At 35.8% G+C, this 15,959-nt stretch overlaps 1 protein-coding gene across 3 annotated transcripts in view; it reads left to right on the forward strand.

Annotated features, from left to right (window-relative positions):
- Positions 1-15,959, forward strand: part of LOC127671895 (uncharacterized) — a 172,976-nt gene that overhangs the window by 120,534 nt on the left and 36,483 nt on the right. For all 3 annotated transcript variants that reach the window (XM_052166987.1, XM_052166985.1, XM_052166986.1), the window contains 2 exons: positions 1,794-1,896; positions 11,868-11,965. In XM_052166987.1, coding sequence (XP_052022947.1) covers positions 1,794-1,896; positions 11,868-11,965 — 201 coding nt within the window. The remainder of the gene's footprint in view (positions 1-1,793; positions 1,897-11,867; positions 11,966-15,959) is intronic.

Raw genomic sequence — 15,959 nt, forward strand, 5'->3', positions numbered from 1 at the left:
GAACCATTCCCATCAATACTAAAGTGTGTATGTGTATCCTTTTTTAGTAGCTAGCAACATAGTTGGGATTCAGTGAAAGGTATATGATTATAAACATAATAAGTTTAAAATGCAAATCATATCTTAATGGTATTTTAAAATACAGATTTTATCTGTTTGTTTTGCTTATTAGATTTATAAAATCTGTGTTCAAAATCCATGAAAAGAAGTTCTTTGTGTTAAAATACAATTTAATTCTTTATTTTTATCATTTTGTTGTTGTTGTCTGCATGTTGTGATGTACACTAATTACTTTATTGTTAGTTGGACAAAATAATTGATCAAAACAGCTTTAAGAAGAATTGTTTATGGTTCATCAATTATTTAGTTCGTCATGCTTGGGAAGGTATGATAGCTGCAATGTGACAGCAGTAAAATGATGGGAGTGGGTATGAGTCTTGTATTCTGTTTCACAATCCTTTTAGAATAGTTCCAACCACATTCCAAATTAAACTGTTTTAGAAGCACCCTCAGACATGCACAAGAGGTGTGTCTCCCAAGTAATTTCAAATTCCAGTAGATTGACAAATGAAGATGGACCTAATAGCCCTATATGAAGTTGTAATTGTTGAACTAAAACCACCTTTGATTGCTCAAAGTTATGGAGTTAGTGCTTCCATAGTTACCAGTACACTGTTTGGCATTTTATAGTACTCTGTGTTGTATTATATTTGCTTTCATGATTAGATGGCTTATCTTGATGATGGGCAAGTACTGTATGAGAATCATGTACTAATTTAGATTTCTGGCAAGTCCTTTCTGAACTGCTCTTAAACATGTTTTGTCCTTACTCACTGCCCTGTTTGAACCAGTCAGTCCTCAGCTCTCTTGACAAAATAATAACTTTTCTGATGATTGTTGTGTATACTTACTATCATGATTCTTATCCTGCCTTCAAAGATGAAAGTATATTAAAATTATCAAATTATATAGTATACCTATTATATATACCTATTATATAGGTATATATAGTATACCTCTAATGTCAGTTACACTTACTTAAGGCTATTTGAAAAACTCATGCGATCTGCCCATTACAAAGACATCCTTATTTTATTACGTCCATCTCTGTAAACTCTTAAGGTTATACTCTTCCTAACCTGTTGTTTGATGATCCTTTGTTGGCCTTTGTTTTTCTACCTTACTAGTTCTTTGTCTCGATTCTTAATTTTCTGCCCTCATCATCTATTCTTCATGGCAGAACACTGTTTAGAAGAGAAGAATCTTATGATACCATCACTATTTCTGTAGGCACCAGCTATTCTTAGAAAGCTATTCCTGTTGCATAGTTGAATGTACCTGAAGGCATCATGGCAATCAGACAGATGTTAATGTAAGTAAGAGTTGAAAAAACTCGACAATTCTGATGTAAAAGAGCTTTTGGTTGTTTTTTAAGGATTTGTATTAAAGGCTATAGAAAACTTGCCATTTCTGATTTGATTTGACTTTTGATTTTCTTTCAACTAAAATCTCTTGTGAGAATCAGCCTTATTTGCATTTTGATTGCCTCTCATAAAACCTACCCAGAATGCTAAGAGCTTTGGTTGAATCCCAAGGTAGATGTAGGAAGACAGAACAATTCCATCTGGATAGGTTAATATACTCATGGCCTCCTTGTTGTATGGAAATGTTATAGTTATGAAGCAGCATTTTAATAGTTTTCATAGTTTATAGCTTATTCATGGTCATTCTTTAATTTACCTGTTGGAGAAAAACTGTTTTAAAGTTTTTATTGAAATTTTCTTTTTCCACAGAACTCAACAAAAATCCAGTGGGAGGCTTTTCAGCAGGTTTAATAGACGACAATGATCTCTATCGTTGGGAAGTCCTTATTATTGGTCCTCCAGATACACTTTAGTAAGTATACTGGAACTGACATCTTCACTCCTTCAACTAAAATTAAAACTTAATTTTGAAAATTGAAAAAAATTCTAAAGTAGCAAGCAAAATGGTTATAGCGAGTATCATTTAAATGTGATCATGTGCAGAGCCCTTGTGATATGCTTGAAGCTCTAATGTCTAAAACATGTTTTTAAAAAGATAGCTTCAGAAATTTAAGCTATCTTGCTGCTGGAATAAATATGTTATGAAAAGCTTTTTCTAGTGAGGTTATATGTAACACACACACACACACACACACACACACACACACACACACACACAGGGTTTTTCTGTGTAGCCCTGGCTGTCCTGGAACTTTCTCTGTAGACCAGATTGACCTCAGAATCAGAGATCTGCATGGTTCTGCCCCCTGAATCCTGGTATTTAAGATTGTGCTGTGTGCTACTATTGCCTGACTGTAAATAATTTACACACACACACACACACACACACACACACACACCTTCTATAATTTAGAATATTAATTTTTGTAAGCTTGGAGGAGAAGAGAAAATTTCATCTCTAATTATATATTTATGTGTGCTTCTGTGAGATTATGTTCATGTGAATGAAGGTGCACTAGGAGGCCATAGCTGTTGGATCCCCTGGAGCTGGAGTAACACCTGATTATAAACTGTTTGATATGAGTATTAAGATCAAATTCAAATCCTTTAGAGGCTCTTAACCTCTGAGCCATTGCTCCAGCCAAAAGAGAAAAAAGTCCTATGTAATTTAGAGAAATTTCTCAGTAGTTAAGAGTACTGAGGTCCTAGGTTCAATTCCCTATGGAAATGATTTTCCTTCTCATGTTTACCATGCCTTGACCCCAAAGGAAACACCATAATTAAGGATGACAGTTTTACTATTTTTTTTAACACCACTTTTTAAAAATAATTTATTTTTCTTTTATGTTCATTAGTGTTTTGACTTCATGTAGGTCTGTGTGAGGGTGTTTGATCTCCTGGAACTGGAATTATAGACAAGTGTGAGCTGCCATGTGGTCTCTGGGACTTGAACCCAGGTCCCCTGGAAGAGCAGCCAGTGCTCTTAACTGCTTAGCTACCTCTCCAGCCCCAGTTTTACTGTTCTTAATGCCTTATTTATTAAAGAATAAGACTACAATTTTTTTCTTTTTAAAAACAGCTCCTTTTTATATAATTAAATCAATTAATATCTATGTGTATGGTGTTTTGCATGCATATATATTCACTGTGTTTGTCTGGTATCTGAGGAGGTGGATGGCATGGGAACCTCTAGAACTGTACTGTGACCTGTCCACCAATAGGTGCTGGGAATTGAACCTAGGGCCTCTGGAAGAACAGCCAGTACTCTTAACTGATGAGACATCTCTCTGGCCCTGAGATTTTTACATAGAATGTATTCTGTATATCTGTGTTTTACGACTTAAGGGAACTTTCAAGGTCTATTTTAATAATTTTATAACCTGGTCTTCACAGAGTATAGTTTATAAGACTATATTTTGTTAGTTTAGTGTTAGGACATAAAATAACTTATTAACTGACTACCAGTTGTTGAAAATGAGGTGAATGAGCTAGAGAATGATAACAGATCTTTACATCTGCAATTCTTTGCGACTGAACTTCCTTCTTGCAAGTCCTTCCCCCTAGCCCTCAAGTAGCTGTTTGAATATATATATAATATATATATATATATATATATTCAAAAAGTGGATATATATAAAAAGAAGGGCTAGTGAAGATGACTCAATAAATGTTTGCTATAGAAATGTGATGACAATTCCCAGAACCCATGTAAAAAAGTGTAATGTAGTAGCCTGTGTTTGTGATCCCAACACTCCTGTTGTAAGATGAGAGATAGAAATAGGAGAATTAACCCAGTTATCTTGGAGTAGACATTTGGCAGAAATGAGAGAAGCTCCCTCAAAAATAAGGTGGAAAAAGAGAGGAAAAAGTTAAAGCAATGTGGGAGTTCATGTTTTACACAGTGGGCAAAGAGTGGTTCATGCTTTGTTATAGTTTTTAGCAGTCATTGTTGCTCATATGTTTCTGTTTTGTTTTTGTTTTTGTTTTTGGATTTGGTTTTTTGAAACAGGTTTCTCTGTGTAGCCCTAGCTGTCCTGGAAATCACTCTGTAGACCAGGCTGGCCTTGAACTCAGAAATCCACCTGCCTCTGCCTCCCAAGTGCTGGGATTAAAAGCTTGCGCCACCACCGCCCGGCTTCATATGTTTCTTTGAAAACAACATATGTTTCTTTGAAAATTGATATATTTGCATCCATCAGTTTTGCCAGTTGATTTAGGTGAATCTGGTCATGGCATGGCATTAGGATTCTTTCATAGCTGCCAGTAGCCACCGGAAACCAGTTTAGAGATAACTCCCTCACAATCACATTGTTATTTGAGGTAAATTTTATAAATTTTGCAAATCATACTATGTAAGTAACCTGGTCTATGATCCTAACACAGTTCTGGTCTGTTCTTCATGTTTATTCTTCTGTGTTTAAAATAGTGTTTGGTTTTATTCCCTCCAGGCATAGTACCTCTAGGGGATACAGAGGAACATTTTGATGATAGGATTCCTTTACCCTTAGTGTAGCTATAAAATAATGAGAATTATTCTCCTAAACCAAGTTCTTATGGAACATTGTTTAGGAATCCAGGCTTAAAGCTTCAACTCTTAAGGGATCACTGAATTTTTTATCCTTACATGCATTTGTGTCAAGTATTATTAGTTGATCAACAAACACACACACTTCTGGGTTTTTAAAAGATAGCTACTTGAGCATGTGGTACAAACTTTTAATCCCAGCACCAGGCAGCAGGGCTCCATAGTGATACCCTGTCTCATATAAAGTCCATATAGTAAGACCATTTTAGTTAACAGCTCATTCTTTTTATTAACACCCCATTTTACTGCCCCCTCCCCGCGCACGTGTGTGAGGCCAGGTTGGCCTCAAACTCAGAAATTTGCTGGCTTTTGTCTCTTGAGTGCAGGAATTAGAGGCATGTATAACTACTGCCCAGCTTATTTTTATTATCTATAATTATGTGCTCATGTTGTAGAAATTTTAAATCCCAATCCCGAGTTTCTACCCTCCTTTGATCATTCAGTTCCTGGATAAAAGACACACTCAAACTTTGTATTTGTAATAAGCCTTAATCAGCATTAAGAGCTGGGGAGATATCTATCCTCTATACTATTATTTCTGTTTCCCAGCCAATAGTCCTATTATATAATTTGCCATGTTTCTTCTGGGTTGCACTTAACTCTAACTGGCCATACAACATGGCCATTACTTCAAGATTAATCTAACTGGTGGCAGCTTCTCCTCCATTCACTTCCTTCTTTCCCTTTCTCAAGGTTTTCCTCTGACCTCCAGCCCTGGAATCCTAATCCCTGCCTATGTCTGTAGGCTGTGAGCATCTTTATTTACCAATGGGAAATAACGTGGGGCCCAGGTCACATAGCATCAATTGACTCTACTTTAGGACTCTCTGGTCTTTGGAGCAATGCTAATACTGGTCTTGAGGAACCAGTATTAGCACTAGAATACAAGCAATATCAAGCCAACCCAGTACATATACAGGTCTCTGTGTAGGTATGTGTATGTGAGTGGAGTTGCTTCTCAGAGGTTGAACTTGTAAGATCTCATTGGAACTGTGCTTGTAGTGGTTGTGAGCCACCTGACTCCTCAAACAGATCAATGCTGTTAACTGCTGAACCATCTGCCATCTATTCAACTCTGATTGTGGGTTATAAAATGTATTTCTCACTGTATGTTTCTAAAAGTGTTGGCTGTTGGTTTGTAATGTGAATAGCAGACATGTTTGTGGCAACTTTGAATGAACTAATGAGACACTGGCCACTTTATCCAGTGCTTTTCTGAAATCTGTAACTTTTGTTTAGGGAAGAAGAGACCGTGTGCCTGGGACAGGTCCTGAGAAAATAGCTAGAAAGGTGTCAGGACAAAGGACAGGGAAAGACTTTATAAATGGAAGCTTTCTAAAATGTTACTTGTTGGGGGAGATAGGTACTAGGACAATTTTATTAGAGTTTGAAAGAAAAACCCGAGATCTGGCAAACTAAATCTTAATAGCTTCTTAGTGGAGGACAACGGAGGAGAGAAGGAGAAGACCCTGCCATTTAAACTGTCCACATAAGAGGTTAGTTTACATGGCTGTGGTGGAGGGTGGGAGGGAGCTTAGAAAAAGAGCAAGGAAGCACAAAATGTTGGGGAAAGGGCCAAGTGGTAAGGCAGTGGCTCTCAACCTGTGAGGCACAACCCCTTGTGGTGGTTGAATGACCCTTTCATAGAGGTCATATCAGATACCATCCTGCATATCATATTTACATTTATGATTCATAACAAAAGCAAAATTACAGTCATGAAGTAGCAGCAAAAAATTATTTTATTGTTGGAGGTCGCCACAACATGAGGATCGCAACATTAGGAAGGTTAAGAACTACTGTGTTAGGGAAGTGTGCTTACAAAAGAAAGATAAAGGGCTGGAGAGATGGCTCAGCAGTTAAGAGCACTGACTGCTCTTCCAGAGGTCCTGAGTTCAATTCCCAGCAACTACATGGTGGTTCACCACCATCGTTAATGGGATTTGATGCTCTTTTCTGGTGTGTCTGAAGATAGCTGCAATGTACTCATATATAAAATAAATAAACCTTAAAGGAAGGGGTGGATGGGGGAACAGGGGGAGGGAAGAGGGCTTATGGGACTTTCGGGGAGTGGGGAGCCAGAAAAGGGGAAATCATTTGAAATGGAAGTAAAAAATATATCGAATAAAAAAAAAAGATAAAGAAGACAAGGAAAAGCAGACAGACTTAAATGACATTTACAAGGCTGTTAATTCTAAGTACTTTATAGTATGTTCTTAAAAAGCACTTATTGACTTAAATGCAAGGAAGTGATCTTGTAGTTATTTCAATAATGTGAAGAGGATAGACTGATTGAAAATAAGTTGGCATGGATTTGAGTGGTATTTAAATCTCAGTGATAGTGGTCTGAGGTGTTAACTCAGAGAAAGTGTTATGCCAAAATTCTGTAAAAATATGGAATGCTGTTTTGTGATAGTATAACTAACCTTCACTTAATTACTAAAGGACACTCCACACTATTTACAGTCTGTGTAATCAGTGCCTAGTACATTTAAGTGTTACTTTAAGACTGATAGTTGCCATGGCTGTTACAGAGAGAAACATCTTGAAAAACAAAACAAAAAGATTGATAGTTACTGAGTATTTATGTAGTGTGATGGCTTATATGCTTGTTCCAAGCAGTGGCACTATTAGGAGGTGTGGCCTTGTTGGAATAGGTGTGTTACTGTGGGTGTGAGCTTAAGACCCTCACCCTAGCTGCCTCGAAGTCAGCCCTACTAGCTGCCTTCAGATGAAGATATATAACTCTCAGCTTCTCCTGTACCAGTGAGTATCTGGATTCCTGCTTTGATGACAATGGACTAACCTCTAAACTGTAAGCCAACCCCAATTAAATATTGCCTTTTATAAGACTTGCCTTGGTCGTGGTATCTGTTCACAGTAGTAAAACCCTAAGACATGTAGTTATTTTACCCATCTTCACCTAGCATAATGTTTTTAAAATCTGTATCCAATATTGAATTTTTCTAGTGCTGCCAAGAATAGATTTTCTTAGCCAGGTTTGGTGGTGCATGGCTTTAATCCCAGCATTTGGAAGGAGGCAGAGACAAGCTGATCTTTGAATTTGAGGCCAGCCTAGTCTATAGAGAGAATTCTAGGACAGTCAGTGCTACAGAGAGAAACCCTATCTTGACCCAAACCGCTTCCTCCAAGTAACTTTTCTTATGTGTATAACATTTGGAAAGAAAGGACCAAGCTCTTTAGGCAAGTGCTGGACCACTGACAGATTCTGAACCCCAAAATAGAGTTTTTTGTTTTTGTTTTTGTTTTTAATTGAAAAGGGGGTCTTGATATGTAGTTTGGGTTACTTTAAATTCAGTAGGCCTTCTGCCTCATACTTTCCAATGCTAGATTATAGGCATGTGCCATACCCAGTTAAGACTTTTGTGATTTAATTTACAAAAATAACAAAAGGAGGTTTTGTGCCAGAAATATGACCTTGGTTTTCAAATGTTCAGCAGTTGGTTATATAATTCCTTAACATCATGTTAATTGTTCTACCAATACTTTCTACATGGAGAAATATTTTTACTTCACTGCTACTTCAATGTCTTTTTTCTTCCCCATAGTCAAATCTTTTTATGTGTGAACATTAATAAATACAGTCTGTCTGTCTACTTTGTGATTTTTACCTATGAGTTTTTTAGTTCCTCTGTCCTAACTTGACACTGAAAGTTTGTATACTCACAAATTGGCTGCCACTAAGCCAGGTGGGTTTTTTTTTAATTTTTTTATTTATTAATTATTTTATTTATTTATTTATTTATTTATTTATGTAAGGTGGTTTTTTTGGGGAGTGGGTAAAGTGAGGTAGGAGAGGCACAGGTAGATGATCCTTAGGTAAAGTAGAGGATAAGTGAATCCATTTAAAAAAAACATTTGAGAACTAGCGTAATTATTAGAAAAACATCTGCCTTAAATTTTTTTAGGGCAACACTATTAAGTAAATTTGACAATTACTTATTTAATTACACAATTTAGAGGGGCAGTAGCTACTTTTTAGCATGAGAATTCCAGTCAGATATTGTGAAGCTTTTGAATGAATTAAATCAACCAAAATGAAGTGACCTGGGAGAAATGAGGTGCAGATATTTTGTAGAGACTTTTCTAATACCCCTTTACATATATTCTTGGCTCTTTTATGGATTTCTAGCTTTCTCAAATTCTGTCTGTCTACTTATTTTCTACTCTAATTTTAAAATGCTTATTTTTAAGACTAATTACTTTCTTTTTAATCCTTGATATCTGTGCTACATTTTATGTTCATCCCTCCATGGGAAAAAAACAGCTTTTAAAAAAACTAAAAAGATTGTGTTCATGTGTCTGAATGAGTAATATAAACATTACATGGGTGCAGGTGCCCCTGGAGGCTAGAAGAAGGCACTGGATCCCTGAAATTGGAGGAACAGGCAGCTGTGAGCTGCCACATGCAGATGTTGAGAACTGAGCCTTTGCAAGAGTAGTAAGTGCTCTGTGTCATTCCTCCAGCCTTACATCGTTCCTTTTTCATGGTTATGCTTTATACTAGCTTTATTTTATTTTATTTTTTTCACTTCTAGCTAATTTCTGATGACTTATTATTTGGAGGCCGGGTCTCATGTATCCAAGACTAGCCTTCAGTACCTTGCTATATATTAGAGGACCTCTGTTCCTAGTTGTCTTTCTGCTAGTCTCCTCCCATTGCCTCAGAAACTAGTTTTATTCCTTTTTTAGAGACCTTTATTTGTATTATGTACCACCCTCTTTTAATCCCCCACCCTTAAAATCAAGAGAAAAGATCTTTCTCAGGCTGATATGGTCTTTATTATTTGACTAGGCTGGCCTTGAACTTATGAGAATCACCTTGAGTTGCCAAGCATGCACAACCACACAGACTCTCCATATATAAATGTTAATTTTTTCACCAAATTATTCCCTTCATTGTGCGCTTTACCATTTTTCCATTTAATCTTTTATGAACTTTTTCTTACTGTTTTCATCAAGTGTGATTTTCTTTTCAGACTCTGAGCCCTCAGCTTACCTCCTTACTATTTGGAAATATTTGATATTAATAGCACGCCCTAGCTCCCCACGTCCCCTTTAATGTTTACCCTGTGCATGCAGTGCCTATGGAGTCCAGAAGAGGGCGGCTGATAGCCTTGGAATTAGAGTTACAGATGCTTGTCTCTGTGTGTGTTGGGAATTAAAGCCTGGTTTTCTGGAATATCAGCTAGTTCCCTCAACTGCTAAATAATCTCAAACATTTTTTAAGCAGAAAAAAGTAATAAAATCCAGTATTTATAATTAAAATTTCAATCTGTACTAAAATGTGCAAAGCACATTAAAAGGATCCCATGTCTTATATCCTACAGTTGATAACTGTTACATGTAACGTGTTGTTCTTATTGTTATTATTGCTGTTATCATCATCATCATCATCATCATCATCATTTGATTTTGTTTTTGAGACAGGATTTCACTATGTATCTTTGGCTGTCCTGGAACTCACTCTGGAAACCAGGCTGGCTTCCAACTCAGAGCCTGGCTTTTTTCTTTTGAGATAGGATCTCTGCCATTTTTTCTTTCCTATATTCTTTTTAAAGATTAATTTATGTTTATGAATGCACTGTAGCTATTTTCACATATATCAGAGGACATCAGATCCCATTACAGATGGTTGTGAACCACCATGTGGAATTGAACTCAGGACCTCTGGAAGAGCAATCAATGAGTGCTCGAACTGCTGAGCCATCTCTCCAGCCCCTCACTTTTTTTTAGTATACATGTATAGCAATATCTCTATTCATAATCCCGCACTACAATCCTCCAAGCTCATAACCACAGTGACTAGAGACTTCCCCCAAACTTGAAGGATGAAGAACAGCATTCTGTTGAGTGTTAACATTACACATGGGCTTAAACAGACCAGCAAATAGTCAGCAGGATTGGAACCTGTGCTTGGAGAAGGGATTTCTAGTCTATTGCCTTAACCACTTGGCTGTGACCACAGCTGTGTTTCTATTTTTATGTCAGTGTACAAACATCTGTCCCCATCTTTTAAAAATTACTTATTAGTGTGAGTGTGCATAATGTGTATGTGGGTATGTGCTCCACAGCATAGATAAAGAGGCCAGGTGACAAATTTGTAGAGTTTGTTCTTTCCATCCATCTTTAAGTAAGTTTTGGTGACAGAGCTCAGGTGTCAGGCTTGTGTATCAAGTGCCTTTATTTCCTGAACCATCTTATCAGTCTAATACACACCTTTTAGAGATTGGGTCTTGCTGTGTGGCCCAGGATGACCTTGAGCTAGATATCAGGTGCTAGAATTCCATGTGAATATCACCATTTAGTCATTTTTGCTTCCTAAGGCTGACTTGATTTCTTCTAGCTGTATGGACAGTTAATTGTGAGTTGCCATTTGGGTGCTGGGAATCAAACCTATATCCTCTGCAAGAATAAGTACTCTTAACAATTGAATAATTTCTGTAGTCTCCAGTTAGCATTCACATAATTCATCTGCTCAGGGATTGCTATTCACAGTGGACTGGGTCCTCCCATGTCAGTCATCAGTCATGACAATCTTTCACAGACATTATCATAGGCAAATATGACCCAGAAAATTCTTTAATGGAAGTGTTCTCCTTTCAGGTGGTTCTAGGGTCAAGTCGATAATAAAAACTAACCAAGACACAAGCCATTTTCAGAGTGTTACTGGGTAGTACATTAGATAGTACAGACAGAGTATCAATATTGCAGCATTTCCATTCTGGAAAGTTAGTAGTATAAAACCTCTCTGGGAGACGTTTTTATTTATTACTGTCCTTCTAATGAAGTTTTAATATATGATGAAATGAACAAACGAGATAAATAGAAGTATGGCAATCTGATACCAGAAAGGGAAATCACAAAATATATGCCTAAACTTTAAGATGAGAAAGAGGTCTGGGTATGACCAGAGCATAGAAGAAAGATTATTTGAAACCAATATAGAAAATTCAGCAAATTGAATCATGTAGACAAGATTAAACTTCCTGAATTTCATTTGAAGAGATATACTGAAAAGACTTTTACCATATCACCAATAATCTGATCTGGATACCTCTGTTTCCAAGTGTTCCTTTTAGTTTTACTAATTACCTGAGAGTTTAGCAAAGCAGAACTTATAGTAGTTTATTAAATTGTGTATTTGTATTTAGGAAGCTAGTATTTTTGTCTACCTTTTTTGTTGGCTTATCATCTGTACCCTTTTATTTGTCTGATTGAGTACTTATAAAGAATAACTTAAATTCATGAACCTGGTTTTTCTTTTATTTTTTCAGTGAAGGTGGTGTTTTTAAGGCTTATCTCATTTTCCCAAAAGATTATCCCCTCCGGCCTCCTAAAATGAAATTCATTACAGATATTTGGCCCCCAAATGGTAAGTTTTCTAATTTTATTTTCACATTTGCAAGTTTAATGATCTGTCACTAAAGATTTCACAACTATCTCAGTAAAAGTGCTAAGTGATTTTATGGTTTTTTTGTGCATATGGTCTTGTAATTGACTCTAAATACAAAGGTTCTTAGGTACTTTCCTTCCTTCCTTCCTTCCTTCCTTCCTTCCTTCCTTCCTTCCTTCTTTCTTTCCTTCCTTCTTTCCTTCCTCTTCTTTCCTTCCTTCCTTCCCTTCCTTCCTTGCTTCCTTCCTTCCTTTCCTTCCTTCCCTTTTCTTTCTTTTTTCTTAGTTTTCTGCTTTGTTTGGAGATGAGGAGTAGCAGGCTTGAGTTCCAGATCAACACGGACCTCACTATGTAGCTAAAGTTTGCCTTGAACTTTTGGTAATCTTTGTGTCTTAAGTTGCCAATTGGTCGGCTTACAGGCAAGAGCCGCTACCACACTCTGGGAATGTTTACCTAGCATGCACAAAATCTTAGATTTGCTCTTCAACATTGCATAAAATGTATGTGGTGATGATGCAAACATGTACTCTTCTAGCTATATAACAAAGAAAGTTGTAAAGGTGTATCCCAAAATCTTATAGATTGCAGAATTATTTATGTTAGCTAAAAAGTTATGGCTAAAAGTTAGCCATAATACTAGTGCCTATCAGTTGATGAAAGTAAAAGCAAAATACTGCATATACATATAATGAAACGTGATTTGATTTATAAAAGTGTTTGGTATGATTTGGTAACAAAAAAGTGAAACCAGATGCCTTTGGTATCTGTCAGTGTCTGCCTTCACATGCACGGCCATACACAGGCATATGTTCATACATGGAAAATAAATATTTTTTTCAAATTAACAAACAGATGGAAGCAATCATTTAATAATTCCACTTATGAAATTTCAAGAATATGCAACTCTGAAGAGTATATTCATGGTTGTTTAGGACTGCTAGACAGCTTGAAGGGGAGAAGGGTCAATATAGATTATAAAAGAATTTGTGGGGGTGGTAATGACGACAAAAGTTCCTAAAAATGTGTGTGCTTTGGTTGTATAACTGAGAAATGTACTATATAGAAACAATTGGATTGTATGCTTCAACTAGATGAATAATGTGTTGGGTGTTAAAGTTATTATGGAGATAGCTGGTAAAATTGTTCAGTGAGTTAAAGTTCTTGCCATGGAAGCCTAGTAATCTGAGTTTGATCCCTGGAATCCATATAGAGGTAGAGATCGTATTCCACTAAGTTATGCTCTGGCCTCTGCACATGGTCTGTGGCCTATGTGTTCATAGATACACACAATAATAATAATAAAATAATTTCCAAAAACACTACATAGCAAATAGTAATTTGTGTAGCTTAGATGTATGTCAGTTTAGACCTCTCTCTCTCTTCTGTTGTTGGTTTTTACTTGTTTGTCATTTTGGTTTAGTTTTTTTTGTTTGTTTGTTTGTTTGTTTGGTTCTTTTATTTTTGTGACAGGTTGTCACTGTAACATTGGCTGGCCTGAAATTATGTATGTAGATCAGGCTGGCATTAAACTCAGAAATTATCCTGCTTTTGCCTGTCATGTGCTGGAATTAAAGATTTGTACTGTCATGCCTAGCTTTCATACAGGGTTTTCAAGTGGATTTAGTATTAGAAATAAATCCATTTGTAAAGAGCAATGAGATGAAAGGGAAAAAATAACAGACAAAACATTGTATGGGGAATTAAGAGCATTTTGGCAAAATAAATGTAAATATTAAGTGTATAGCTAGCTATAGAGTTAATAATTAACATCTCACAGAGAACATAGTTGTCATTCAACATACTTTTGGAAACGTTGCTTAAATCAGAGATCACTAGAATTTAAACAGTGTCAGTATAGAAGAACTTTTGTCTTGAATAAGACAGCCATAATGGCATCAGTGTTTATTTCTGATGACTATATAAATGACATATTTATTTTAAAAGTGTGATTCGGCATGATTCTAATTTTGGTCATTCAACTTGGAATGCATTCTACCAACATTTAATGATGAATCTTGAAGACATGATAATTGAAATATGACAAATTTAAAAGAACAAAACTGATTGTGTGATTCTGCTTCAGTGAAATATTTAATTAAAATAGAACGGGGCATTTTAGACACTGAAGATTTAGGGAAAGTAAAGAATTTGTATAGGCAATTTGATTTGAGGAAGATGTATAGTGGTTGTAATTGTGTATCATTGTGATTTTTAATTCTTAACTGAGAAATGGAAAAAATTGTAATTTTATTTGCTATATATAGTACAATAAAAATAAATTTCATGTCAACAGATATTAATTTGTTAATTAATGAGATAGATATTCTCATTTTTGAAGTGACGTGTAAAATTAAAATATTTTAAGATTCTATAGCTTTAAATCTAAAATGATTCAAATTTAAATGATTAGTAATTGTTTTTGTTTCTTGAGACAGGGTTTCTCTGTGTAGTCCTGGCTGTTCTGGAGCTCACTCTGTAAACTAGACTGGCCTCTAACTCTTAGAGATCTTCCTGCCTCTGCCTTCTGAGTACTGGGACAAAAAACATTCACCATTACTGTTCTACCAAATGATTGCTTTTTAAAAGTCATTTTCTTTTAAAATTGTTATTATTATTATTGTGGTGTTTGCTTATGTATGTATGTATGTATGTGTGTATGTATGTATGTATCCACCCATCCTATCTATCTATCTATCTACCTATCTATCTTCCTATCTATCTATCTATCTATCTATCTATCTATCTATCTATCTATCTATCTATCTATCTATCTATCTATCTTATCTATCTATCTATCTATCTGTCTATCTGTCTATCTATTATCTATCTTATCTATCTATCTATCATCTATCTATCTTATCTATCTTATCTATCTATTATCTATCTATCATCTATCTATCCTATCTATCTATCCTATCTATCTATCCTATCTTATCTATCTATCTTATCTATCCTATGTATCTATGTATCTATCTATCTATCTAATCTATCTTATCTATCATCTACCTATCTTATCTGTCGTGTATATATATATCTTATCTATCTATCTTATCTATTCTACCTATCTTATCTATCTATCTATCAGGTCTTATCATCTACCCTTGGCTGGCATGGAACTCAGAAATCTGTCTGCTTCCACCTCCTATATTATGTGATTAAAGGCATGGGCCACCACACTATATTATTATTAATTTGTTCTGTGTGTATGGGTGCTTTGCCTGCATGTAGGTGGGTCCCTGTATATGTGTACCTGGTGCCTCAAGATCACAAAAGTGGGTTTTGTATATCCTAGGACTACAATTATATAAGGTTGTGCTGCCACATAGTTGCTGGGAATCAAACTCAAGTCCTCTGGAAGAACAGCGAATACTCTTAACAATGGAGTAATCTTAACAGACCCATTAATGATTTGGGGGTTGGGGGTTGATACAAGGTCTCATGCATTCCAGGCTGGCCTTGATCTTGTAGCTAAGGATATCCTTGAACTACTAATCTTTCTATTTATGTTTACCTCTTGAGTGTTGAACTTATAAATATGTGCTGTCATGACTGGTTTATAGGATGCTGGATGTGGGACCAAGGCTATGCATTCTGGGCAAGTCCTCTTTTCTCTGAGCTACATATACCCTTCAGTTCCTATCTTCCAAATCTTGATCTTAAGTAGATTCCTTCTGATGGAATTATATACAATTATTCAATCTCATTTTTTCAAAGATAGTTCCTTATTTTGTAAAACGTAGTGGAAAACAAAAACAACATTTTGGGCTGAATGTTACAATGCTTAATACTGTTCCTTTTTTATTTGTTAATTCCATTTTGTTGGATTTCACAAGCCATGGGAGTGGGTTAAGAAGAGAAACCTCAGTTAAAGGAAAGTTTCTGTATAAATCAGCAAAAACATGAGTTTTTGATTACATGTGAAGAGTAATTTTGCTTTACAGTAGGGCTTCCAAAAGTACTTGTTGGATTGATT

The sequence above is a fragment of the Apodemus sylvaticus genome, chromosome 21, assembly GCF_947179515.1.
Source record: "Apodemus sylvaticus chromosome 21, mApoSyl1.1, whole genome shotgun sequence".
Classification (NCBI taxonomy): Eukaryota; Metazoa; Chordata; class Mammalia; order Rodentia; family Muridae; genus Apodemus; species Apodemus sylvaticus.